Source organism: Lycorma delicatula, chromosome 1 (assembly GCF_047948215.1).
Source record: "Lycorma delicatula isolate Av1 chromosome 1, ASM4794821v1, whole genome shotgun sequence".
NCBI classification, from domain to species: domain Eukaryota; kingdom Metazoa; phylum Arthropoda; class Insecta; order Hemiptera; family Fulgoridae; genus Lycorma; species Lycorma delicatula.
In genome coordinates, this window is record NC_134455.1 from 320,997,516 (window position 1) to 321,025,089 (window position 27,574).

The following is a 27,574-nucleotide window of genomic DNA, read 5'->3' on the forward strand; positions in this document are numbered from 1 at the left end:
TGTTGGCATTCTCAAGTATCATGGACGTAAAAGAAGAATATTCGTCGAGGATGTTTGCTCCATCGTCATACTGAGATTGGAATGCTTTATGGTAACCGTTCCAATCTCTCTTTTCAACAATCCATCTCCGTGGCCTTCTTTTAATCTCGCAGTCTACACCGAAACCAATAAGAATTGGTCTATGATCACTGCCGTGAAAGTCACCACAAACAGACCAATTAAAATGAGGGAGCACATTCGGTGAGCATATGGATAGATCACGGTTAGATACAGTTGATAAGGACATGAATGTGTGTGATCCATTATTCAGTAGGCAAAGGTCAAAGTCAATCTGTTTATTATATTTCCTCGAGTGGAGCAGAAGGTTGAGCCCCAGGAAATATGATGGGCATTGAAGTCTCCTACTATTAATGATGGAGATGGTATTTGCGTGAGGAGATTTGAGACATCTAAAGCACTGAACTCAGTGTTCGGTGAGAGATACAGATTGCAGATATGCAATTTGAAGGGAATAGAGACCTTTACTGCAATAGCAGGAATGACAGTGGTTAGTTGAATTCTTGTAGCTGACACCCCATTCTTCATGAAAATCGCTACTCCACCACTCTCCCTACTGTCTACTAGGCAGTCGTATCTCTCACAGAAGTATCCTCTGAGTGTAACTGGGTCATGTTGTAGAAGGTGAGTCTCTTGGAAACACATGATTAGTGGATCATGTGTGTGCGCCAGTACTCTAATATCTTCAATGCGGGACCGAATACGTCTAACATTCCACTGAATAATGTTCAGAAGTGTAAAAAAAATAAATAAAAAAATTCTATAATTAAATTTCGGAAATTATATAAAAATTAGTTGTACGTGATTCGTTTTTTATTTTTTGTATTTTTTATTTTAAAGAAATCCGATGCCCTAGGGTCGGGTGGTTCTTCAACCATATCCTCCAGTATATGAGGTGATGGTGGAGGAGATTTATTTGAATGGAATGCTGCAGTTAACATCCCAGAGGCGGTGGTTATGTGGGTTCCCTTTACAGGGAGCTTATTAGGTGGCTTACTGCCAGCTGAGATAGTCGCTACTCGTGCCGATACGACTTTGGGAGCAGGAACTTTCGTGTGTATCACACTGTTGGATTCACTAACTGCGACGAAAGACGTTTTATTCAGCTCTGAGATAGTGGCTGTAAGTGAAGGTACTTGATCAGAAAGCATCTGAACAAGTTTTTTAAGTTCATTGCAGGATCCGCACTGCTGATTATTAACGTTTGTAAGAGTTTGTTTCGATGTAGCGGTAGCAAAAGATACATCTGGTTTAACCGAGTTCCGTGAATTATTTAACTTTTTGTATTCTCTTCGTGTGGCCGGGAAAGATAGCTTTTGCTCCGTACAGATTTTGAGTATTGCATTTTCTTCTTTAAATATTGGGCAATCTCGGGAGCGGGCTGTATGTGGACCACTGCAGTTTGCGCATTTTTCTCTTTCTTCGCAATTAGTGTCATTGTGACCTTCTTTAGCACATCGAGCACAGATCTCAGTTTTTGTACAAGATGTTGTAGTGTGACCAAAACCTTGGCATCTGAAACATCGCCGTGGGTTGGGTATGAATGGTCGTACCCGAACCGAGAAGTAACCCACTTTAATCTTTTCTGATGGAACAGGGAGATTGAATGTTAATATAAGAGACGGTGTCGGTTCTTCTGTTCCTTTCTGCCGTTTCATAATACGTTTCACTTCAACAACATCTTGGTGGCAAAGCTCGTCAACTATTTCATTGATATGTATATCTAAAAGGTCTCGACAAAAAATTACACCCCTGCTCGTATTTAAAGTTTTGTGGCTTTCAGCACTTATATTTATACCACCCATATTACGGAGACGTAAGATTGATTGACTCTGTTCGTCGTTGAATGTTTCAACCAGAATCGATCCTTCGCGTAATTTCCTGATGTTCTTCGGGGAGCCACTTGCACCTGTTACAGTTTTATTTATTAGGAAAGGTGAAACCTTTTGGAGGGAGCCACCTTCCTGACTATTTCGGAGAACAACGAATCGAATATTTTTAGTGTTCAAGTCTAAAGATTTGTAGTTCTCTTCCATAGGACTTTTATCCTCATCAGACAAAGCTGATCGAGGTCTCTTCGCAAGACTTAATTTGGTGGTTTTTTCAGATGGACCACCAACTATCTTGGGATTTAATATAGGATCACAAATTTTGGTCCCACGAGTACCGGCGAAAAATGGACCACTCCAGCAGAGCGCACGCGTACTGGAGCTAGAGCTAAGTACAACTGGGTTCGCCCTGGTGCCCAGAGGACATCGTTCAAGACTCACTACGTAGAGCCATTCACCCATCGGCACGATTTGTTCCCACATTTTGTTACGGTTGCATTCGTAAGATGTCGCAACACCACCGAGTGTTAATGTAAGAAATATCAATGTAGGATGTTGTTGTGTAATTGTGTGAGTGTGTATGTTGTAATATATGTAGTGTTCTTGGTGTAGTATATGTGTATAATGTAAAGTGTTCCGCAGCTCATTGTATAGTGGGAAGGAAAGCTGCGGAGGCTAGGACCGTGGGGACGCCAACCCCCAAAATCTTAAAGAATAAGACTCCCCGTCGGGGAGAGCGCTTAATTGGCTGGTGGTCAGCCATATCTCTAGGTTAGCTTCCCGCAGCAGTGCGGTAGGTGTCTTTCCCTTAAATAAACTGCTGATGTCGGTTGAACAAAGCAACTGCTTTGACTGTACGATAATTTGTCTGCACCCTTGAAAAGCATAAAGTTCGTCTTGGGCAAAGAAATTTAATTTTAATTTTGAATGTCCATCCGGAGGGCTGCGGTTGACAAGGCCGCTTGCGCTCGATATTCCAGCTGCGGTCGTGAATTACCACGAACTAAAAGCAGGCAGTCATCGGCGAAAGCCTGGGCCGTGACTCGTTCTGGGAATGTTAATCCCAGAAACCCGACAAATATCAGGTTCCACAGCAGGAGACCGAGAACGAAACCCTGCGGGCTTCCCCTAGTGACGGATTTTTCCACAGCTAGGTGCGTATCTTTAAGCAGAGCGGTACGATTACATAAATAGCCACGTACTGCGGTCTGCAAGGCTACGGAAACGTTGCGGCGTTCAAACTCATAGAGGACATAACTTCAACATAGGAAAGGAAATGCTGCCTCTATGTCTATAAAAATTACCAAAACATATTTACAGTCGGCGCTTTCCACCTCGGCAAGAGGATTTAAGATACAATCCTCGGTGCCAACCCCTTTCGTGAAGCCATACTGGCCTCGATTTAGAAAACAGTTCACCTCAATGCTTTCCGAGAGTATTCCACAACCAGCCTTTCAAGCAAATTGCCGATTACCGGCAAGAGGCTGATGGGTTGATAACTGCCGACTTCAAAAGGTTCCTTTCCTGATTTTAAGAGCAACCTCACCAAAGCCACTTTCCAACAAGTCGGAAAGCAGCCCCAGCTAAGGTACCCCGTGAACAGCCTGCCAAGCGGTTCTCTTATAACAGGCAACAGATAGTAAAATATATCCGGGTCAAGGTGGTCAATCCCCGGTGCCTTTTTCAATCCCATTCGAAAAACCACTTGGTCTATATCTACGAGAACCACAGCCCGTACGCCATGGAAGGACGCAGCCCCCGCTCTAATGTCGACCTCTCCTTCATCCTCCGGAGCATCTGGAAACTGAATATCCAGGAACGGCTGGTAAGTCGCCACAGATGTTAAAGTGTGGTTACGACCACCAAACCCGCATCGAACACTGGATAGCACGTGCAATGGCTTTGGCCGGAAACATGATTTTGCGAGCTGCCAGGGGCTGCGCTACAACTCGCGCATGGAGTCTTGCCATAACTTGAGCTGGCTTCCTTGATGGCATGAACATACTCATTACACCCAATGAATCTGAGGCAACCACGACCGCGGATAGCGGCCGTCCCCCACGAGAATGAATAACATCCACCCCATGGAAGCCGACTACCCTGCCTCCGACCACGTAAAGCTCCTGGACCAAGAGGACCTCAAGGTTGTACTCCGCAAGGAGCCTCATGGCGTCACTGGTAGCCGCCCGGGCATGATGCAAATCCAACTGCCCCAGGCACAAGCGTTCAACATGATGGAGTCGATTTTCAAAGGCTTCCACCAATTCAAGCATCGCCATAAGCTGTGTTTTTTGCAGTTCTCGCCTGTGCAATATCATACGCTTTGCACTGTCAACCCCCTACCCTGTGTCCAGCATCGCTGCCTTTCACCAAGGTACAGGCGGCGCACTTGGCAATTGACTGCTCTTTGTCCCGGAAGAGCACAGTGACCATACATCTCCGACTGCTCTTTGAAGCGGAGAGAGGTGTGATCAAAGCCCTGACACTTGTAGCATCGGGTGACCTCTATATGGTTGACGACCCTACATGAGGTCCACCCCAAAAACAGACATCCACCGGCCATCAAGACCTACCGGATCTTTGGCAAGATCTCCAGCTCCTAGTGACTCTTTGGAGCTTCCTTCCTCACCAGCTGCCTGACCACCTTGGTTTTCCGAAGGAAATCCTCGACGGACATATCCAATGTAGGATTTTTTCCGTACACGGCCCTGAGATTTCGTGCTCTTTTACCCTTGTCGCCCTTGGCATATCGTATACCAATATCTGCGGCCTCCGCTCAGCCAGTAACTGAATCTTCTGCCCGTTCCTTGTCAGAACGTCGGCCTCCAGCAGCTGCTTTACCTGCCGCTCACTTATGACTTCCAAGATGACACCGTGGTTACTTGTTTTAGTGATTCGGGAGGCTTGGATCATTTTCCTTCGCGAGCCCAGGACCTTCTTCAGGGTTAGCTCCGTCGCTAACGACGAAACCCCCCTACCAGGTTTTAGCGGAACCACCTTAACGGTAGCCCGCTTAATTTTAACCGCCGGCGTCTGAACTGGCAGAGGTGGACTAATCCGCTTAGGTACAGGCACGGCAGTTACTGACATTCTTTTTAACCTTCTCCTTCACCCGTTTAATAGACTTGTGGAGTTCACCCAGAGCCTCACCAGTCACTGACTTGAAGTCCCTAACTTCCCCCCACAACTCGGTTCGCCTTTTTTTTTCCCCCCTCTACTCCCCTGGGCCGGACCGACTTGATGGTATTACGCCACCCAGGGGAGTGTCCGTTACTCTAATTAGCCCTACCCACCTACCGGCATGGCAGGTCGGGCTAACCGGTGGCTCTTTTGAGGTTTATTTCATTTTTGTCCTTTATGGCACCACACCATACCTCAATGCCGTGGTGTGGCCCATGGATCTTTTGATATTTTTTATTCCTACCAAACACACCCAAGGAGTACTCAGCAGATCATTGAAACCAGCACACCTCAGCATGCTGGCTCTCACTGCTGAGGCTGTCCACCCCACCTAACAAACTAGTACCCCATATTTCTTTCATCTATGTTCTTTTGCTTTAAAACTGTTCTTATGTAATCAGCAACCTTTTTTCATTTTAACTCACTATCAAGCATATAGTCAACTGTTTCCTTCGGCGTTTTCCCTCTAATACCTGCATACTGCCTTAACTCCTGCCATTTGTGGCACCTCAAAATGGTATGCTCAACATCATCTTGTTCTACACAGTACATGCACATACGCTGATTTCTTTTGGCAATTTTATAAAGATATGCATTGAAACAATCATGCCCTGTTAAAAATTGTGTAACATAATAATCCATTTCACCGTGATGCCTACTTGTCCATATTAATATGTCAGGTATTAATAATCTAGTCCAATTAGCTACCCCCTGCATCCAGCTCTCTTTGCTGCCATAAGTTATATATCTCTTCTTTTACTTCATTATCTGTTCTGCCTAAGTATTTCTCAACTCTCTATTTAGCGATAAGATCTATAGGGAAAACTCCAGAAAGGACACAGAGGGCCTCATAAGAGACCGTTCTGTAGGCCAATACAACTCCTAAGAGTACCCCTCTGTGTATCTTCTTCATTCTATCTTTATTCCTTCCAATATTGAATGCTGACCACCATGCTGGAACGGCATACAACATTGCAGAAGTCACTGTCGACGCAAGAAGTCTTCTCTTCGAAGCCCTTGGTGCTCTCTTCTTTGACATTAACACATTCAAACTTCTCATCATTCTTTCTGCACTATCACATATTTTTAAAACATGTTCTCTAAAACGACAGTTCTTCTGCAATGTGACTCCCAAATATTTTAGCATCTGTACTTCCTCTATTCTGTGACCATCGATGTGTATATCAACCGATTCTAGTACCTTACGTCCGGTGAACTTGACATATTTACACTTATTCACAGATAATTGTAACCCTCTTGTACGCAACCATCTAGCTACTATTTCTAGTGACAGGTTTGTCTTATCTTTAACTTCTTCCATTGTTTTAGCTTGTACGAGCACAGTTAAATCATCAGCATAAGCAATAAGCTGTACCCCTTCTGGATACCTTAAACTAAGTACGCCATCAAAGACCAGGACCCATAGTAATGGGCCCAGAACTGAACCTTGCAGCACACCACCTGACATATTGAAGTGTACTTCATCTACTTGTGTATTAATCTTACACCATCTTTCATTGAGATATTCCTCAATTTGTCTCTGCAGGTATGAGCTGGTTCTCTTCTCTTCCATGGCCATATTTATGTGTCTCCATGCTATTGTACCGAATGCATTCTTCACGTCAAGTGATACCATTAATGGAATCTGTCTAGTTCGCCAAGTACCTCTTCTAGACTCCTCGGCCCAATTAATCACCTTACTGATGGCCTGAACAGTGGATCTCCCCTTCCAGAAGCCATATTGATTTGGGCTTATGCCCAAGCCTTCCTCAACCTCGCTCACTATGCGGCCAGCCAGCATCTTTTCCACAAGCTTTCCCGTTGTGTTCAGGAGGCTCAATGGTCTATACATCATATTTCCTCTTTTATCTGTGCTCTTCGGTAATAACACAACTCTCGCCTCCTTCCAACACTTCGGGAAAGTCTTGTTTACTAGTCCATGACTGACCACCTCTAGCATCTCCCATGGAGCTTGATTGATAAGTTTCTTAATAATTGACGCTGGGATATAATCCAGACCAGGACTTTTCTTTATAGCTAACATACGTCCAGCGCATAAGAGCTCACTCATTGCAAAACGTCTGCTCTCACATTCAGTGTGTCTTCTCTCATCGGGCGTGAAATGCGGAAATAGGCTGGAGATTAGTCTTTCTGTTTCTTCCTTTGTAATTACAGGGAGACACCCACCGAACCTTTTGGTAATTATTCTGTAAGGCATGCCCCAGGGATCTTTATCGAGTTCTTCACATAGCCTTGCCCAATCTCTCTTTTCTTTTCTTATTGTTCTATTTAGTGTTCTTCTTGCCTCTATGTATCTCATGTTGGCCTCTTCATACCTCAGTCCACCTGCTATTCTGAGCCTCTGCTTAATTCGTCTTTTATTTTGCAGAATCTGCCTAAGATAAGCGATTTCTCCAGTCCACCAATACACCACTCATTTTCTAACTCCATTGTGCATCTCCCTATCCATCTCTTGTTTTATTATATTAGCAAGGGTTTCTGGCGTGAGTTGTTCAATAGTCGCTAATCTGATGGCAACCTTGCCTGTAATAGCCTCTATCTGTTCTGCAGTGAATCTAGGAACAGTTTTTCGAACTAATGTCTTTCAGTGTAACCATTGTTGAATAATGATCATTGGCTATATCCTGTTGTAGCCTTGCCAGCTCCACTGCTGCCTTCTCCATCTATCATCCAGAATAGTGAGGTGTAAGATTGAGGTATGACCTCTAGCCTCGAATGTTGGAGTGTCATCATTTATACATTGACATCCTACTGTCTCCATTAATTCCATCAACATTTTTCCTCTCCTATTGGTACTGCGGCCCCCGGCTGCCACCAGCCTACTATTGAAGTCACCTAGCATTATGATCTTTTTGTCTGTGTTAGTATTCACATTTTGAATTACGTCAAGTGTCCTATCAAATTCTACATTATCCACATTCGGTGATATATAAACTCCAACGATTGTTGCCGACAGTGTTTCTGCAGCCACAACACCTTTACCTCTAAAAATAAGTTTCCAAGCAATCTTATGACTGACATCTTTAATTGCCACATTTCCTACAGTGTCAGTATGCCATCCTGTTCTTGCTGCCTCATAAATATTTGGCTCAGTTACAATTAAAAAATCAACATTTTTCTCCACTATCAGCCTAGACACAAGATCGTGCGACAGCCTACTCCTGTTTACATTAGCCTGTAGCACTCTAAGCATCCTGGTGTTTTCCACATTGCCATGCCCCAGTCCTATGTACATTACTATCACATTTGAGACATTTTTTGGGCTCCTGACAATCAGCTATTGTGTGTCCTCTACTCCCACAGTTAAAGCACAGGTCACTTCTATCAGGGCCTTTACATTCGTGGCGTCTGTGCCCAGTTCCCCAGCACCTGTAGCATTTCTCAATGTCTTCTCTTATGAATGCTCTACAGTTAACCTAGCCTATTCTTATTCGCTGCTCTACTATTTTGCTCGCCGCCCTGTATGATGTGACAAGAGTCACATTTTTAGTTTCAGCAAATCCTGGTCTAATTGAGGAGATTTTCACATCCTCCGCTTCGCCAATCCTCATATTTAATGTGGCTAGGATCTCTTCTTCCGTAGTATCACTTTCTACATCTCTTATATGTACTATCGTTCTTCTTCCACCTCTTGTTCTGAGATCAACTTTTAAATCCGCTACCTTATCTTTGAGAATATTTGTGAATTCTGTTGCCCGTTCTGGTCCTTGTATCCTTACTAAGACTTCTTCATTTATCTCTTTTTTTACTGATATAACATCTTTGGCGTCATCTCTATTTACTGCCATTTTCATTGCCCCCAAAAGTTCAGCATAGGTCTTACCCTCTGATTTTACCACTATGGTTCTACTATTCTCCACAGGTGGGGTGGCCTTCATAATGCGCGGCTGTCCTGGTCTAACCTGTGATGAAGCTACATCGGTGTGTAACGTCAAGACTTTAGTGGTTTCCTCATTACTCCTGTTCAGATAAGACACTATCTTCTTCATGTAATTGCCTACATGGTTATTAGGCACTATGTAGGATAGATTAGTGGTATTGTTCATAATTCTCCTCAAAGCTTTCAGAATTATCATCATTGTATTCTTTACCTCCATGTTTGAGTCATAAAAGATTTTATACTTATTTCTTTTAACCTCTGTATGTTCAGCTCAGTATCGTTTGCTCATCCCTTAGTATGTCACCTGCCTTATATTTTAATCTACCAGATTCATCATCACTATTTCCACGAATTTTACTAATATCACTCAAACTACAAGTATCGCCCACTTCGGTGGGGAGCTCTGTAACCAAACTCAATTTAGACCTCAATGCATTCGGCCACCTCCTATTTAACATCCCTATTAATTCTTCATCAGATAATTCCTTATTAAGAATTTGCTCCTCGTAATCATCTCCAACCAGAAAATCTGTTTGTGTTGCCTGCGTTATCTGAACTGCTGGCAAAGTAGGCATCTCAGCCAGAGCGTTTAGGCCCTCATATTTTTTTTTCAACTCCGAATCATGTGTACCTATGTATTTAGTCAGTCCAGGACCAATGTGTTGCTTTAATGCAGTCATCGTCAGGCCAAGTTGGTATATCAGGCTGCCCAGTGTTTCTGGCAGCTCCTCCTCCTCCTCAGAGGACCCTTGACGGGCTCTCTTTTTACCTTTAAGATCCACTTTTTTCACATGTGGCAATTTCTGCACACTGGTACTACTTTGTCCGGACGTACCTTCCAAAGGAAGCAATCCCCCGCGTGGCATTGTGTGGTATTGTACTCAGGGGACAACCCCCTTTCCAACGAGTACCCATTCGACCTTGTGCCGATGGGGGGACGATGGGGGGGGGGGGAAGGAAAATGTATTCGACCAAATCTGGGGTCCAAAAATTTGGAGGGAGTGGGGGTCAAAGGGTCGGGGAGGTTATGAAACGAATTTATGTCAAGGAATAATGAAAATTGGATGTGTGGTTCAGGAGTTATAACGGAAAAGGAAATCCCCCTATAAAATCTCTTCACGTAGGACTTTGAAAGAATTCTCTCCTCTATGTAGAATAACAGAAAAATTGTCAAAGTCCTTGTTTACTACTAATTATACACTTGTTGTAACGTGTCTTATAACTTAGAATATTTCACTTAAAAACTGTATATTCTAACCTCGAAATTGCTTACTCTTGCTTAAACTCTTAAAAACGGTAGTCCGAATCCAAAAAACCAATCCACTTATATATCCGATAACCAAATCCAGAAAAATAGCCGAAAAACCAAACTAATATAGAAAACTCGAGGAACAGTACACAACACGTCTATACGCTATGATGTCTCCCACTCGACTAACTCGGTCCGCCTCGACAGATGTGAAACGATTGAGTCCAAGGCTAGGTTGGCACGTTTGAGTCTCTCACATTTTAATGCCAGATCCGAGACCAAGAACACATATTGACTCAAATAGGAGTTGACAAGCAGCCGAATCTCCAAGGACATTCTCGCCTCCTTTTTTGAGATTTTTTCCACTCCGATCGCATCTACTCGATCCGCCCTAAATCTTACGAAGTTGTCCACTCCTTGTGCAGTTCCTGTCGCAGCCTTCCACCCCATAACTCGTGACAGAGGTTTCGCTTCACGAGGGTACAACACCTACCCTGTGGAAACCTCTGAGACCTCCTTTCCGGAGGACCGGGGCTTCTGCGGAGACCTGCCGATTGAACTTTTCGGCTGGAAGGGATGAACGGCCACCAAGTCCTTGGCAAAACCAACCAAGTCCTTCAAGCAATCTTCCCCGGATTGCTGCATCGTAGCTTGAGCAAGTAGCACCGACTGGAACGCCAGGCACTACGTCCGCAGCCTGAATGGATTTCTGGGTTCATATGTGGAACAATTAATAATCAGATGTATACATAATCCAATAAAGTAAATGAGCTGACCTCATAGCTAGCTTATTTTTGACCACTAGGCCAACAATTTTGGTTATCATGAGGAATATATAGTAACCAAGCAAATATCTGTGAGTACAGAACAAGAACAGTATCATATCGGCTACCTAGTTTAAAAGAGTAAATAAAAAGATTGTTTATTGTTATTCTCCATGTCATACTAATTACACATGCAATAAATGTAGGAATAAAATTAGGGATTTGGTATTCTGGAAAAAAAAAACACTGAAAATAAAAGATGTTGCTATTGTTGACTGGCAGAGCTTTTTATCAGCAAGTATTTAAAAATGTTGAAGATATATCCACTGAATCTTGAGTTCAATGAGGATTTTGAAAATGAGTGGAAAAAATAAATTAATGGAAATTATTTATCCATCGTATAGTACTTCTCGAAGCAGGCCTGCCTACTTCATTTAAAATATATGACTTATTTCCGGTGAAAGTTAGGCTTTTTATCTATGATATAAAAAAATACTTCATTATGAAATTCTCTGCATGTGAAAAAAAATGTTCACCTCTGGATAAAAAATAACTATATAAAATTATGCAGTTTTTTTGTTTAAATTAGGTAAGCTGTAAATATTTTTTTTTTAATTATTTTGATTAAATGAGTACAGTTTTCAAAAAAAAGCTGTCAATCACAAGTTTTAGCTTCCTGCATTGTTCCAATTTGGGGCAATGCAGGTGTCTGTAACCAGCAAAGGTGTCAAAACCATTATGGTTTAGGGCCACTTTATTGTTTATTATTGATGGCTGCATTAATTAATCTCCTTACTTAAATCCTGATAATCACTTGTAAACATCACTACACGACCGTGAGATGTGGCAATCCTTCACTAAGGAAGAATAGTCATGATTATTACCAACTCTCATTTTAATACTATCTCAACTTTGTTATTAATTAAACACATTATTTATAATAACTTGTCTTTTTGAGAAGTATTTTAACAGTGAAAACAGACCGGATATATTTCCAATCTTGAACCCTTCAATGGAGTGGGGGTGGTCCAGGCACTGTTTGTGACAAAGAAGAGCTTAAAAACATTAAAAAATATACAATATTACAAAGGATTTGATGTATATTAACATAAAACAATTTCAAATAAACGCTACACTTAGTTACAAATTTCACAGAGATTATCGGCAACCTCCGATCATTACTTTAATATATGCTGTAAATGAATTTGAGGGTTATGTTCCTCTTCACTTCTTCTGCAATTGATGAACACGTGGTTTTGAACGGGTTGATTTTGTTTTGCACCTTTCACTCATTTCAGCATCAGTTGCCTTTATTCATCCGTTGAAATATCATCAAATAGATCTTAATAACACACAGCACTGATTCGGTACATTTTGATGTAGGGGAGTCCAAGGCAAGTTGGCTAAAGGGAGAGGCTGGCACATCTTATTTACCTGAGTGATAGATTGTGCTATTATCAACACTGGACCATGGTTTTTCTACAGTGTTTGGTGTCCCATAGTCACAGAGAGTGTTAATTAAACATGAGAGGAAGTTATCAGTTTTTGTTTCTTTTGAAGAGGTAAGTAAATTTATATTTTCACTAATTAATTTCTATGAGTATGATATTATTAATGGTTACTTATCATAAATTTTAACTATTTATCTTTGATTTAACTTTTAAAAACCTTGCTAGATTAACGCGTTTGCTGTGGAGTTATCAAAGATAAATATTTACAGTTGATAAATGTTATTTTTCTTTATAACTAAAAATATTTTTTTAAACATTTTTATATTGTACGAATCTCTCAGAAAATATGTGAACTAACTGTAATTGATACAGTTCTTTTATACATATTCTTATTTAGTGTCTATTTGTAATCAGGTTAAAAATAAATCAGTTTATTAATTATTTAATAATGTGGGTGATGTTTACAAGCAGGCATATAAACTTTTTATATTAAGTAATTCAGACCCAATTATCTGGAAATAAATTTTATGTTTTGTCTATTGTTTATATTATTAAAATGCACATTTGAATGGATGTTTTTTTAAAGAAAAATATTTCAACATATATTTCATTTAGGAATAAGATGACAAATCGAAACACTTTAAGTAATGGATTTAGTGACGTAATAAAATTAATTTAATTTATAAATAAAAACTAGCATTTATAAGATTAAGTAATATTATGAATAATTTATGGAACAATATATGAAAAAGGAAATAAAATTGTCACACAGAGATTAAAAAACAATGTGGTATGCAGTATGGCACAAATGTTTAGTAAGCGAAAATCCAAGGATAAATAATTCAGTACATAGAGTAAATAATGAATAAACTACATGCGCAGTGCCAAACCTCAGGATAGACCAATATGTACCATAACACAGTGGAAAATTACTATATTATCATAGTTGCCCGTACAGCAAGATTGTTAAGTTTCCTATTTTATCCACCTCAGCAAAACATGTTAATGGAAAGAAGTAATACAGAGGTGAATGAACACTATGTAAATGAACTCATAGAATGTCCACTCCAAGGAGGAACAGTTCCAGGAAAGGAGAATGTGGAACACCTACCTTCAGTCAAATACCTTGCATATAAAATTAGAATTAATAGTTGTTTATGTAAGTAGTAAAAAATAGAAATGGAAGGATTTTACTATCTAAAGCAGAAATTTCTGTCATTACTGAGAGCAAGATAAAAGACGGAATATTTTTTGGTCTCAGATTAACCAATTTTTTTATATTTTGCGGTTATTTCCAAATGAATGTAATTTATAAAATAATCTTGGGATGCCTTTAAATATTTTACAGCACAAAAATTGCTTGACTACAGTACATTCTTCAAATGTAATGAAAATTTCTTGGCTGATTTCAGATGGAGATTACTGTGCAAAACATAATTTGAGCAGAACAAAAGTCTGAGGACAACAAACAGGCTTCACATGTATTTTATATTTTACTATCATTGTAATCATTTTGAAAATATTCTTGTAATTAATCTTTATAAAGATGACAAACATCCCAACTACTCTAAATCTTTCTCCTTAATAATTACTTGGTAAAATAATAATTTTGCTATCAGATTAAAACTGAACATACCTAAATGTAGATAGATTAATATAAATTTTTGTGCGAAGGTGGAAAAAGGATTTTTTTTCTCACCAGTGTTACATATTTAAACTAATTTCGAGGAAATTGTAAGTAATTTTAATTTGTGTTAATCGATTTAAATTACCTGATCAATATTGTTTAATTTGTTTTTACAAGACTGACTGTCAAAATATACAATTTACTAAACAATTGAGAACAAACAACTCTGACTATGCATATTCTTTGAAGAGTTACTTTATATCAATAAATGAAATCTCTGCTATATAACTAAAGCACATATAATTTTTTTTTATTTATAAAAATTAACATAATTTAAATAATTTTTTTCAAATTCTATAGGCTTTAATCTGAAAATTAATAGTTATAACATTGTAAGATTTAAAATAAGTATGTTCTTTTAAAAAAATGTCATAATAATTACTTAAAATGTTGCCACAAAAGAAAATACCTACAAACTGCAGTACCAGCAACATGCTCAATATTTGTTCAGTTAAATTTGATGCTACTGATATACTGAAATTTTAAAATAATAGTATTAATTACTACGTTAAAAAAAAAAAAATAGTTTGAATAACTGTGCCATTATTCAGAACTTATGCTGCTGGATAATTAATATCTTTAAATAAAGTCCTTGTTAGTGTGATCAATATATATTTTATTTATATTTAATTTATAACACATTTAGATACATTTTCACTAATTTAAATATTATATTATTAGTAACTTATCTCACACTGTTGAGTTTAAGAATGGTGTACATGTACAATATTTATGTTTAAAGAGTATTATAATTAATGTATTCATATTAAGTTTCACATTTTAAGTTACATCATTTACTTTTTGATTTACACTAACAATACTACTAAGAAGAAAAAATATAGAATATACATCAGCTCTTGAACTCAACTAGATTAACAAATTTATATGCTTTATTAATATGTATTACACAAAGAAAGGTATTGTAAGTTGCTGTATAATAACATGATTATTGAAGAAAAGTTACAGCTAACAACATGAAATAATAAATTATTATAAATGTGTATTATACAATATGATATAAGCATCAGGAAAAAAAATTAATTATACTTATCGCTTATAGTTAAATTATTGAATCAATAGTTCAAATTATGTTCACATCGGTTTGTACTTAATACAATAATAAATAATAATGAATAATAATAGTCATAGAGGCTCAGATATATAATAAGTTGCTTTATCAGCAATATTTTATTTGTAACAAGTGCATATATATATATATATATATATATATATATATATATATATATATATAACTATATATATAGAGCTTAGTTTTTACTAATAATTCAGGTAATCTATACCGCTTATGTACCTAACTCCTATAGAATAGAATTTCTACAAAAGTGTTGTTCATGAGTCCTTATGACGTCCAGGTGTATTCATTGATGACCATCTCACTCCAATGAAGACTTAGTGTAAATCTGGTATTCTATACAACTTATTGTACCTAATTCATATAGATTAGGATTTCTACATTAATATTACAATGCATTACAAAAATATTAACGTTGGTTAATATTTTTATATTCACTTTTATTAGTTATTTAATGTGGACATTAGATAATTCTAATATTGATATTATTTATTTATGCAATTACACATCAGCTTTTGCTATAGATCTGCTGAAAACCCATTCAATCATTCAACAGAGTCTTTTAGACTTTTAATAGAGATATTCAATTAAATTCATGATATTATATCCTTGAAAATTGTCCCAAACTGATCCGTAAAACATTTAAGTCAAAGAAGATCTACACCATTCAGTTTTAAAAAATAAAATTATTCTGATTTGTACACAATAATACATAATAAAAGATATTGCTGGGACGTACTATTCCAGGGGTAAGTAACTTCACCAGCATTTGCTAAATCATGGAAAACCATAGTTAATTCTCAAAGTATAGTCATAAAATGTACCATTATTAAAGAAAAAGGAGTAATAAAGAAAAATGTTAAAAACTCCTTGAGACAAGGAATTACAATTTCTACAGTACTTCCCATGATCCCCTACTTTTGATTATCCACATGAGCCCTTTGGCAGAGTTTCAATACATTTCTGTTCTTCACTGCTTTGTTGTTTGCATTACCTTAAAATACCATAAATGTATAATGGTTCATATTACCATGAAATATAAGAATAATTATTCAATTACATTTGATGCCTATGCTCTTGGCCTGCACCAAATGGTCATGTAGGACCCTATATGTAAGCACAACCTGTTGTAATATATATTTAGTACTACAATGATTACAGGTGAACAGGTATGAATCATAACTCAGCTTCCAAAATTGATATAGACATCTTCAAATAACAAAATTCCAATCCAGGAAAGTGAAGAGTGGTTTTCCATTGGAATATCATCATGCCAAGCTGTCTGAAATGCAGTTTGATACTCAGTCCTTCATGAAATATCGTCAGTCTGTTCATATCACTGTACAGAGAACATGATTATGTTGACATAGTAGAACTCTTGACTGCTGCCTCTTATACCTCAGACAGTTAGTTCCATCGCAGTGACAAAAAGACAATAACATCTATGTTCAGTAACAAATTAACCTATCCCTTTTTGTTCTGAAATGATGCCTTATATACTATCCATCTCAGCAGAAGAATATATATATATGTATATGTATATATAATATGTATATGTATATACACTACACATCTGTTTCATGTCTTTCTTGGTTATAATAAAAATCAAAAAGAAATTAGAAACATTTTAATAAAACAAAAATAAAAATGTTTATTTAAGGATACAATTTACAATCAATGTATTTCTAAAAAAATCAAACCTGCTTGACTACATAGTGATTATTTAGTTAATAATTTATGTCTCTTGTAGTTATATTCTCAGCTGTTTAAGGTTTTACAAATTTTCCTACAAAAAGAAGAGATTCTGTTGCCTTATGAAAAATTGCATATATGAAAGGGTGATCTGCATTTACTATGTTTTTAAATATACGACCATTACGTGGGCTAAACTGAATACCTGGAACATAAAAAACAAAAACAGTTTTATAAAAAATGAGGTTTTTACCAAAAATTTTTATCGCCCAAAACTAAATTAAATTTTACTGAACTTCACCACTGGAATTTAATAAACTATATTATAAAATAATTAAAAGTAATTAATAAATTATATATCCTCCTTACTAGCAAATAAGTGTTTAGTCCTTGAGATCTTTCGGATTTTTCAAACCATCATCAGGATTTAAAATATTATAATAAAGTCATAAGTTAAAATTCATACACAGTCATGACTGTTTGGATGTTAACAGTATACTGAAGAGAATAAAAGAATACTCTACTAGATTGAAATCTAATTACAAGGAAAACAATGTCAGCAGAAATTATATTTTAGTTGATTAATATATCTTTACATTTGTATTTAGTACTTGTTTAAATAATTTATCTTCTTTAAAAAATTTCTGTTCATTAATTAGATTTTTTTGGTTATATGTGGAATTTCTCTAAACTGTGTATTAAAATGATTATAAGAAATATCTAAAATTGTTATAAATGTATTTGGATTGTAAGTATGACCATTATCTAAAATATGTATAGCAAAATTAGAAATTTCAGGTTTATTGTTTTTAATATTATCAATGTGTTCTTTTGCACGTATAGCAAATTTATGATGGTCATACAATCCATTGTATCCCTTGTTTGTTAAGGTTAGAATCATTACTGTTTATTGTCTTATTATAATTATTATTAATATATTTAATTAATTTATTATTTGTACTGTAAACAGGTGTTCATTTTTTATGTATATTTTTTCAGTTTTATCTGATAATAATTTTATGTTTATCTTATTAATTTTATTGTATAATTTATTTATAGTATTAATATTATAATCATTTGTAATTAAAATATATTATTGTAATTAGTATTTGTGATGAAATAAAACTATTTAAAGTAATAAAATATAACTATTTTATTCTCAAATCTTGTTAGATTGGTATTTTTATTTTCTCTAAAACACTTGATAATAAGTCTGATAATTAGGTATTGAATTAATAAATAAATGATAAAAAGTAATTAAATATAGAAGTAAAGTTACAGATAGATCTAACTGAATAACCTTTTATAGAAAGTACATGAAACCTACTTCTTTTTAAATGAAAATTCAATGGAAAAAATTGAGTGAAATTTGATCAAAACTTAAGTTAAGCATTAGATCCATCCAACTCACAAAGTATAACTTTTTGTCATATAGCTTTATTGATGGATATATAGTAGCATTCTTTGAATTCTATTTCAGTAGAATACATAAAAAAATTTGTTATTGATATCAAAGACTTCAAGGGACAACACATCAAGGTAATGATTACAGATGGTGATGTATTAAATGATAGTTCAAAGATATTAAATAGTAATAAATGTGAGTGAATGGAAAAACTTGTCAAGTTATCTTTGCCACTTTAAAGTTAAAATAATTTATTGATAAATTATTACAGTTACTACATTCATTTTAAAATATAATTTTTTATATTAAATAAAATAGTTGTTCTGTATTTTTGTATTTACTGTTTAAAGGAATCCAGGGTTCATTACAGTTGATTTTAAAGTTTGTAGTACTATAAAGCTTCAGCTTATCAAACAAATAAATACACTGAAATACACAGAAGTCAGTTTAATGTAAGCACAATTTGATCAGGTCTGAATGAATCATTGATTAATCACTTATTCTAATTAGAATTTTCATAAACCACTTGCATATTTTCACAGTTAATCTGTTTTATGATTATTGGTTTAACATAACACTCATAGTATTCTACATATCATTTAACAGAACGAGACATAAATAAATTCATAAAATAAATATTGAATTCCATGATAGCATGATAGCATTTTTGTATTTCATTCAGAAGGTTTGGGTTCAAATCCAGGTCAGGTCTGGTATATTTGTAATGCAACAAAATTCATCTATCATTACAATAAAAACTAATGTGACTATAGCTGGGTTTAGCCTTTAGTTTCAAATTTGCATATATAAATATAAAAAGTACTATCAAAAATAATAAAAATGGTAACTGCTTGTAATTTTTTTCCTATACAAGTGCTTTGGTATAAAGAGAAAAAAAATTACAAGCAGTGAGTGTTACAATTTTTATTATTATTGAAAACAGTTCAATGTATTATTCTGCTATGATGCTTAATTGCAAATTCATAAATAAAAAAAGGTGGTGAAAATTGTCATAACTTTTCTGACTTTGCCAGAGACATATTTATATTTTACACACTAATAGGGTTTGCAAATACTAATGATTTATTCATGCCATTATTTGGAGTAAAATTTTGAAAAAAATCAAAATTTTCTGTAAAAAAAAATTAGTTTAATTTGATTCCCTTAATCAAATGACATTTTTATCTTAAAAATTATCCAGTATTAAAAGTATAATTAAGCAAAAATCAAAATTCTTAATAAAAAACTTTGGGTCCATTTGACCTCCCATTGCTCAACAGTAAAAGCATATTTACAACAACATATTAACAGCTACAAGTTAAAAGAAGATAAAAAAGGAGATAAAGTATCAGAACTTACAATTAAATCAAAAAAAGTTTTAATTCTCAAGTTATGTCCCATTACGTAGAACTAAAGATCCGGGCCTAGTTAAAATGTTTAAGAAACTAATTTCGTAATTAGTTTATTAAAATTGATTTGACACTAAATGTATTGATTTTACTCAGAAGTATTTAGTTATGTCATCAAATGAAAGTAAAACATTTAATATCAAGAGGATAATAATATTTTAAAGGATGAAGGTAGTAAATAATCTTCAATAAAATATGAATTATTAATTATTATTATAACATTTTATGATTAAAAGAATTTTGTGAAGTGTGAAAGGTATATAAAGGAAAAATCTTTACAAGTAGGACAGATAAGGATTTAAATCCAGAAGCTTCTGGATTTGAAAGCCAAACACTACTACCATTTCATCATAAGATATATATCATGGTGATAGGAGCTACAGAGGTAAGTTTATTGAAATATGATAATGAATTAATATTAAAAACCGATATTAAAGAAAAATTCCAGAACTCTTTAAACCATGCTTAAATAAGAATTGAATGAAAGAATTCTAGGAATGAGAAATCTAAGAATTGGAATCTTAAGAAAGTACACCTAATTAAGGCTACGTTTATTTTACCAAAAGATTAGCAGCCTTTCGTTGGAATGAGCATAAAAAACAGAACTGCACTCAGGAGATAAAAACCTGGATCTAATTAAACCTTATTTAATCAATCTTATTTAAAATATGCAAATTAACAATCTTACCTGTAGCAGCTCCTGCTTCTGTAAATTTTTCATCAACATTGATAAATGTTTTTTGAATAATATTTGATACTTTTACTGGCATAGATGAGAGTCGGCTAAAATCTGCATCATCGGAGAAAATATTATTCAGTCCCATCTGAAAATCACAATTGCCTAAATTTAATGACATCCTCAGTTTAATGTATTAAAGAGATTAGAAGGACTGACTTATTAATAGGCACTTAGCCTCAAATTGGACTTTTTGTACAAATACAGGTAGGAATCAGAGTTTAAGATATTTAAATAAGCTGCCCCCCCCACCAAACCACATAAATATTAAGAATACAGTAATGCTATATTAGCTATTCAGGTTCTCCTATTCTTAGCAAACAATTCAGGAAATTCTTGTCAAACTCTACAGGACACAATGGAAAAGAAGGAAAAAGGATAAAGAAAATGATTAGATAATAAGAAATTTATTAACAGAAGGACAAGACAAAGAAACCAATTAAGTGGTCTTTCAACATTACCAAGACACCTCTACTAGATAGTCCTTGTACATTCTGTCAATTAAATACATGATAACATGGTGTCCAGATTCAGTACAATGTGAAAAGATTAGACCATTGAAATGTGTACTCTAGACTAAATCAGCTATACTGTAAAGTCTCATTGGTTTAGCAATAAAACATTCAGTATAGCGAGCGGCATACAGTTGTGCACATTGCGTGTGAGAGAGATAGACTGACACGACGGGTGGAACAGTCAGATAGTCATTCCTTTACGAAAACTTCTTGTATTGTACTCATATTGCTCTACATACTTACATAGTATGCAGTACATTTTCAAAGTTGTTATTACATCTATTTTCAGGATAGTTAATAGTACGGTAAGCCAGCTGTCAGTCTATGTGCACAGCAATATGCCACCTTTACCTTACCTATACCTTTTTACCATTTATTGTAACTTCTTTCTTTCCCTGTTTAGCCTCTGGGAATTACCATTCAGGTATTACTTCAGAGGATCAATGAGGATGATATGTATGAGTGTAAATGAAGTGTAGTCTTGTACAATCTCAGTTCGACCATTCCCAAGATGTTTGGTTAATTGAAACCCAACCACCAAAGAACACTGGTATCCATGAACTAGTATTCAAATCCATTTAAAAATAACTGACTTTACTATGACTTGAACGCTGAAACTCTCAACTTCCAAATCACCTGATTGGGGAAGACATGTTCACTACTAGACCAACCTGGTGGTTGTAATCTTGAGGCTACTTCAAACTAACATAACACGTTTTCAAGATCTGAGCTATCAGATTTCTGTTTGGTACTGATAAATAAAATTTATGCCACCTCATCTTAGTTAATTAAAAATTTCGAGATATTTAGGTTTTTTAATTTATGAATGTCCAATGTTTGCAAAAAAATAATAACATTATTTTTAAAGAAAAAAAATATCATTGATATTAGGCATGATGTCAGGCAAACAGTTATTTTCATGTTATTCAAGTATAACAATTTTACCTATAAGAAAGGCCCTTATTATATTCTTGTTGTCCATTAATAATAAATTACTAAATGAACTAAGATATCTTCTGATCAATTTATTAAAAATTAAGTTAAAAAATTTCCTTTTACATAAATATTTTACTCTGTTAATGCAGTTTAACTGGCCATTTTGATTTTAAAACAATAATTTTCAATAGACTGAGGAAAATGTATGTTTAAGACTATAAATAAACCATCAGACTGGTCTAGTGGTTAACTCATCATCACAAATCAGTTATTTATCAGCTGAGTTTTGAAGTTGAAAGTTCTGATGCTCAAATCCTAGTAAGCATTAGTTGCTTTTATATGGATCTGAATACTAGACAGTGGATACCGATGCATTTTGGTGGTTGGGGTTCAATACTATACATTTTAGGAATGGTTGGCCTGAGCTTGTACAAGATTACACCTCATTTATTTATACATATCATCCCCATCTCAATGAGCAATAGGAAGGGAGGTTGCTTATTGTTCACTAGTCGAACAGATTGCAATTTATACAATAAAAAAAAAAGAATATATGTAAGTAATTAAATGAAGAAAGAAGAAATAGTGATAAAAAAATATTAACTGACAAATAAACAATGGTTATAAAACAGTTGAAACAAAATATTTTTTGCATTATTTTTAGAATATTCATTTTATGGTGATACAAATTTTATAGTATTTAAGTGCAGTTTATTTGTTGATAAAATTTTTTAATACTATTTTTCATTTACTTTCATACACTTTTCTCATTTATTTATTTTTTTCTTGTGTATACTTTTCCTTCAGTGGAAAATGATGATGATGATTGTTTAATATTCAAAATATCTATCTAGAAAAAGTAAAAAAGTAACATTTTTGTAACAGTTTTCAAGTGTAACCTTTTTCCATTATTTTCAATACCCATTTAGCATAGCTCTTTGTATTCAATATATACTTAAACATTTATCAGTTAACACCTATAAACTTGTTATCTAATTATGTACCAGTTTTATTCAACTAGTATCATAACATAGTTATATTGTTGTTAACTGTGATAAAATTACAATTCATTTAATTAATACAACTCCTCTTTTTGTTCACTAATTTTCTTTTATTTGCCATGCTGCTCTAATAAAGTTTCTTTTATGTTTTCCCATCCAGGTAAATACTACAAAATTTCTTTTTTATATGTACATAACAGAACATCTACCATAACCAATGTGAAGTATATAATAAATGAATAATTGCGTTTTGATCTGAATAAATTATTTACTTATTTACTAGTGTATGAATTAATCTTGAAAAAAAAATTTGAAAAATGAATTTAACACAAATTATAATATGGTTAAAAAACTTAGTATTTGCAAAAAACCTATTACCTTTTTTAAGACCTCCTTCAGATCATGTGTATGTTCAAACTTGAATTTTGGAAGAAATAATTCAACTTTAACTCGCTTTGCATGTCGAAATATTTCAATAAAACTTGAAGAGTTTTGTTTTTCTTTCAATTCGACTTTCTTTAAAACATCTGAGAGTCCATTTTTTTCATATGGAAGTATAATTAAAAATGTATATTCACCCTACAAATAAAGTAACATAAAAATTTATCTTTGTTAACAACATAAATAATCATTAAAAATATTTTTGATTAAAATATTCCAACATGAAAAAGTTTTTTTTTTTATTACAACCGTAATGTACTTTACATACATACCCACAATATCCTTGTATTACATATATGTGTAACATGATTTTTCACATACAATAGTAAGAAAGATGAAATGAATGAAATGTAAGGAGAAAAAATATAAAACTCCTGCAAGGAATTAAATGCAAGACTATCTGATCTAGAATTAACTTGCTAACCACTAATGTAATTACTTGGCCAATACTGTATAAAAAATTATATAGCAACCATATAATAATATTATATCACACATTAAAGTAAAAATATACTACTATTAGCTCAGGTTTAAATGTTGCTGAATATCCAATAAACAACTTTCCCTTTAATTCGTTAGCTTCTGTACAATATTTTTTGAAGCTCTGAGATTTGAACGTAGTTCTTGACAAAGAAGGAGATGGTCTTAGACATTCTAAGGTTAGATTCAAGGTAGAGTATACATTCCTTCGCAAAGAATAAAACTTAATTAATTATTACAAGACAATTTTCAGTCATGGGACAGATTAAATGAAATAGATTTTATTTGATTTGTACTTTTGCTCCTAATCAGAATGCATGGTTTTCCATTTCATATTTATGCAGTGTAAGTTTTTCAGTACTCGAAAAAGTAGGGAAAAAAGTGGCTCTCAGCATACAACATTGATTCTTGAGATATATATATTGGCAAGTCATTAGAAAAAAGGATTTTTTCCTGTGGAATGCAATATTTAAGTCAGCTCTGAAATGTTTTTTCTTATTGATTAACCTACTTACTCACATCAATAGTCCATTTTTTAAAGGTACATGCCTTTAATAAACTGCACTAGATGAGCTTCTATTCAACTTTTATCATTCATTGGGTACTTAAATTAAATTAATTTAATGTAGAATATAATCCATAGTACAAAACACAGTAAGTACTACATTTATTGAATATATTTGGAAATTTTATTTTTCTATATTCTATATAAAATACTACGTAGTATTTTAATATAAATTGCTTTATGTATTCATAAAGCAATCTTTTAGTGGACATAATTTTTTGAAAGTACATTTGAAGCGTATACAAACAATTTTGAGAATGTTCTGAAGTGAAATTATCTTTTTTTTATTACAAATAATATAATTAATTAAAAAAATAATAAATAAACTAATATGGAAATACAATTAATTGAGCATAAAAAACTGCTGACTGTTGAAAACATAATGGTAAGATAGCACCGAGTTAGCATGTGTCTTTCCCTTTCTGTGTGGGAAGTCGATAGTTTTAGATCAATCCAGATTAGTTCTGTTCAAAACTATTGGTACTTCAGTACAGTCTCCATTCTGCTGCTGAGTGTTCTAATTAACAACCTGTCCTAAGCTAGCACCCTGGCAATCCAGGGTTGTAAAAAACATCAGGTAAACTTCATTAATTAGATTTTTAATTTGTGGTCAAAGAAAAATGATACTGTTGTTTTTTATGCACCTGTTTTGCACACTGCAAAAATGTTTGAGAAAATATCTTCAAAAAACACAGCAAGTGTAACATTTAAAAAACAATTTATCAAACTTTTTATAAATTTGTTGAATATTCTGTTATTGCAATGTAAATCAGTAATCAGTAAATTTGTTATTAACTGTTTTCTTTATAGCAATAATGGAAACATCCCAGGGAGTTATTCCATTAATTTTATCTCTCCTTACTAATTTGGTTCTGTATTCCCTACCTGCTAGATAAAATTTCTGTACACACTATTCGTACTGTGACCAAAATATCTATGCTAACCACAGATAGATACTTTTCTACAATAAACTATTGTCTTAAATATACCAGTGTAACAAATTTTGATACCCTCCGAGGAACCTGTATTCAGCCAGCAATTTTTAACTTTTGTGACTTTTCTATACTCTTTTTGCTCTCTTTCCTTTGCTAAAATATAAACTAATCTTAGCTATGAACAAAATTTCTAGGAATGTAGATACTTTGCTTTGGATTTAATCCATTCAAAGGTAGAATCTGAACGTATGGGTTTTTAGAATAATTTTTACTTCTTGAACTTTTAAGTGAGACTGTTTACAGAAAAAAAAAGAATTACAGTTATTTTTTTTAAATTTTGATGTCAGTGGGTAGCAATTTTCATAATAAATTAGACAGCTAGTAGTCAAATGTATGCATTATCTATAATTTATCCTAAATAAATGATAAATTCTGCCTGTAATCTAATACATATTAATATCTGAATCATATAGTATGTTAAATAACTATTGTATTAAAAAAATAAAACTATTAAACATGACACATGCATTTCGTATCTCAAAACAATAAATCTAATGGATTATTTAACAAAAATATTATTAATGTTTATAAATCTAAAAAAGTAGTAAATGTGTTTTTTTTTTGTTTTTATTTTAACCATTAAGACTACCGTTAGGTATTGATCCAGAGAATGAGTTGAATGATTTGTAGCATGTGAAAATGCCTGCGTGACTGGGATTTGAACCCAGAACCTCCAGATGAAAGGCTGAGATGCTACCACTCGCACCACGAGGCCAGCAGTATATGTTGTTTAATGTACAGAGTGGTCCAAAAGTCGCAGTACAGCCTATTATTTCAGAAGTTGTAAAGAAATGAAACATTTGGATACACCAACGTAAATTAGATATGAAGGCCCACCTTTGGGAAATCACAACAATGGCCTGCATTTTGAATCACTGTCCATTTATTTAAATGGGAAGGGGGTCATGTGATGTACCAAAACAGATTGAAATTCTACCAGGAATTCATTTATGCAATCAAATTTCACAAAACTGTTATGGTGTAGGAGTTATTGGCATCCAAAAGTTTGAAAACTTATTCTTTTGCAGGTGACATATGATGGCTTTGACGAAGGAAGAACAAATTGAGATGATCCTGATGTCTGGTGAACGAAGCAGTCGAGTCATTGCAGCAGATTTCAACAGGCACCACCCAGAGAGACCACCAATTTTGCATTACACTGTTGCATGTCTCACATCCAAATTCAAGGAAGCTATATGTCAAGGAAATATGTCTGACAGGCCACATAGTGGCTGACCCAAATCTTCCACTGATGAGACAACCTCGACGATGGTCTTGGCTACCTTTGCAAGGAGCCAACAATGTAGCACTCAATGTCTTGCAAGTAAAGTTGGTGTTAGTCATTCTTCCATTTTATATATTCTTCATAGCAGCAAATGGTATTCATTTAAGATACAAATGCTGCAAAAACTTTCTGAGGATGACCCAGACGGACGTGACAAGTTCTGTTCATGGGCATTACATCAGTATCAGAACAACTCTACATTCCTACAGAGTATCCTATTCAGTGACTAGGCAATTTTTTATGTCAGTGGCAAGGTGAACCAGCAGAATCATTGTTATTGGTGTGATGAAAATCCCAACTGCATTGACCCATCCAATGTTGTTGGAGATGTTAAAATTATGGTGTGGTGTGGGGTATGGGGTACCTGTGTAATTGGACTAATCTTCATTAATGAAAGCCTTAATTCTGAGCAGAACATGGGCATGCTGAGAGACACTGTCTTTCCTTCCCTTTTAAATAAAGATGGAACATTCCTATCACTTTTTCAACAAGATGATGCTCCCACACTTCGGGCTAAATGTTTGTCAGTGGCTCGATGTTCATTTGCCTGGGCAATGGATTGGTCGGCATGGCCCAGTGAAATGGCCACCGACCTCACACCTATGACTTTTATTTGTGGAGGCATTTGAAGCAACTTGTTTACTCAGAGAAGATTCATGATGTTTACCATCTGCAACAAAGAATTACGCTGTCCTGCACGGAAATCGCGCCAGAAGTGCTTCTGCGAGTGTCTGCTTACTGTATTAAGCAACTAGAGTTGTTTAATACAGTAAGCATTCAACAAAACAGTCGACATATTGAATACATCATATAGCTCTCCAGTGTCAATTTTGGATACCAGTAACTCCTACACCATAACAGTTATGTGAAATCTGATTGCAGAAATAAATTTCTGATAAAATT

The 27,574-nt window shown here is 34.5% G+C and overlaps 1 protein-coding gene across 4 annotated transcripts in view; it reads right to left on the reverse strand.

The window, feature by feature from the left end:
• Window positions 1–27,574, reverse strand: part of LOC142334185 (serine protease inhibitor-like) — a 267,470-nt gene that overhangs the window by 185,144 nt on the left and 54,752 nt on the right. The window contains exons 6-8 of one of the 4 annotated variants that reach the window (XM_075381999.1): window positions 23,284–23,484; window positions 20,406–20,541; window positions 16,824–17,108 (exon numbers count right to left, since the gene is read on the reverse strand). The exons of the other annotated variants lie outside the window; for them this stretch is intronic. Of the exons in view, the coding sequence (XP_075238114.1) occupies window positions 16,978–17,108; window positions 20,406–20,541; window positions 23,284–23,484 (468 nt within the window). The 3' untranslated portion in view covers window positions 16,824–16,977. Of the gene's footprint in view, window positions 1–16,823; window positions 17,109–20,405; window positions 20,542–23,283; window positions 23,485–27,574 lie in introns of those variants that run through there. 4 annotated transcript variants of the gene reach the window in all.